Genomic DNA, 1,969 nt, shown 5'->3' with positions numbered 1-1,969 from the left:
TATGCGAACCATGCCATTATCGACGATAGAAGAACTCTGGAATTGGTAAGATTTCGTCAGTTGATCAGGGAGAGCTCCGACATGATGCCCTGTACAGATAACAGGGTCTCCTCAGCCCGCTTGTTGCCGAAGCACATACACAGAACAATGCATAAGAACGTGGTTCGAAACTGGTACACGATACAAACCGCTCCAACTGCTGCCCCACATCTGTTTCCTCACTGGCTTTATATCACCTGCCCCCAAGATCTTGTCCAGGCAGAAGAATAGAAGCCCAGAAATCTCGTTGCCATGGAAGGGAAGTGCAGGAACATGTCAAGAGTTCAAGTCTACTTCACCCGTCTTCTCCCCGCGCTGCAAAAGATCCATAGAAGGCGCTCTAGCCAAACGCAGCGACAGCGAGCCATTCGGCGCGTAGCCGACATGTGCTTGGCTCAAACTGCGAAAAAGGGTTCTGCGTGGAGTCGAGCTCTGAACCTTCACCTCTTGCGCAGAGAAAAGATGATGGGGGCGCTGAAGATGAAGAAATCCTCCCTCCGCCGAAACCGTAGCGTAACGCTGGCAAGGAGAACGAGATTGGCCTCTCTCAGTTCCCGATGTTGTAAAAATATTGATGTAAAGACAGACAGCCATGACGATGGCTCCATTGACAGGAAACTCGGGACCCTGCAGAGGCTGGTTCCCGGTGGCAGAAGCATTGGCTTTGATACCCTTCTTCAGGAGACGGCGGACTACATACTGAATCTTGAAGTGCAAGTTCACGCCATGGAGGCCCTCACAGAATTTTACACGAGTTCTACTAATGTACGGACGAAGCCACCACACAGCAGCAGCAGCAGGGATCAGCTTCCCCTTCTGTAAAAATATGATGTCCCATGCGCCAACGCTAGGGATCAGCTTCCCCTTCTGTAAAAATATGATGTCTCATGCACCAATGCTTGATTTCTTGAAGAATCACCGCACCTTCATTGAATTAGTAATTTCTACTCCGGAAATCTTAGTTATTGGTTTGGAAAGTTTACCATTATTTCCGGATGTTAGTGTAATTGCAAATCTCTTCATAGTTCCTAGCCTGGAACCAGGTTGATTCCCCGAACTGCTTTTGAGTACAGACCTCTTCAATTTCTTATACATTGAGCCTATAGAATTATTAAGTGTACATAACCAGGCAATGTAGGTGTAAGTTGTCGCCTTGGAATGTACTCCTGGATCGATCGCTACACGCCTGAAATAGGTTTGCAGCGGGATCCTAATTTCTAAAGTTTTAGAGAGTTATATACTATATCAAAATCTTGCTTAGTTCTATGCACAGATCTGTGATATTGAAGAAATATCGGTCTCTAAATCTACTATATTTTGGAGTTTTATCCATCGCTACACGCCTCCAATAGGTTTGCAGCGGGATCCTAATTTCTAAAGTCTTACAGAGTTATATACTATATCTAAATCTTTGCTTAATTCTATGCACAGATCTGTGATATTGGAGAAATAGCGCTCTTTAAATGTTTCGAAGTTTTCTCCATCGCTACACGCCTCAAATAGGTTTGCAGCGGGATCTTAATTTCTAACGTTATAGAGCTATATATATTATATCAAAAGTTTTTGGTGTTTGGGATGGGTTTGCAACTGGATCTTAATTTCTAACGTTCTAGAGAGCTATATATTATATCAAAAGTTTTTGGTGTTTGGAATGGATTTGCAGTAGTCTTATTAGTGTTATATACAGATCTGGAATATTTGCGAAATATAGATTTTTAAATCTGTTATATTTTAAAGTTTTTGTTAAATTTAGGGAAATTATTTTTTTGTCTAAATCTTAAATTTTGTTGTTTAAAATTAGTTTTTAATTATATATAGATTGTTCAAAGCCTTTGAAACATTTAGATAACTAGTAAAGAGTTTACAACTCAAATTTGTGATTTTCTTAATTTTAAATAAATTAAATCAGAAAATATATCAAAAATCACAT

The 1,969-nt window shown here is 40.7% G+C and overlaps 1 protein-coding gene across 1 annotated transcript; it reads left to right on the top strand.

Moving 5' to 3' along the window:
* Positions 1-248: 248 nt before the first annotated feature.
* On the top strand, positions 249-1,299 carry LOC149157068 (transcription factor bHLH149-like). The gene has a single exon (XM_089445544.1). The coding sequence runs from the start codon at positions 292-294 to the stop codon at positions 859-861; it is 570 nt and encodes a 189-aa protein (XP_089301670.1). The 5' UTR covers positions 249-291; the 3' UTR covers positions 862-1,299.
* Positions 1,300-1,969: the final 670 nt, after the last annotated feature.

The sequence above is a fragment of the Pinus tabuliformis genome, chromosome 9, assembly GCF_031772625.1.
Source record: "Pinus tabuliformis cultivar Carrire ecotype Pingquan chromosome 9, CPIR1, whole genome shotgun sequence".
NCBI classification, from domain to species: domain Eukaryota; kingdom Viridiplantae; phylum Streptophyta; class Pinopsida; order Pinales; family Pinaceae; genus Pinus; species Pinus tabuliformis.
This window is presented reverse-complemented; position numbering and strand designations above follow the sequence as displayed.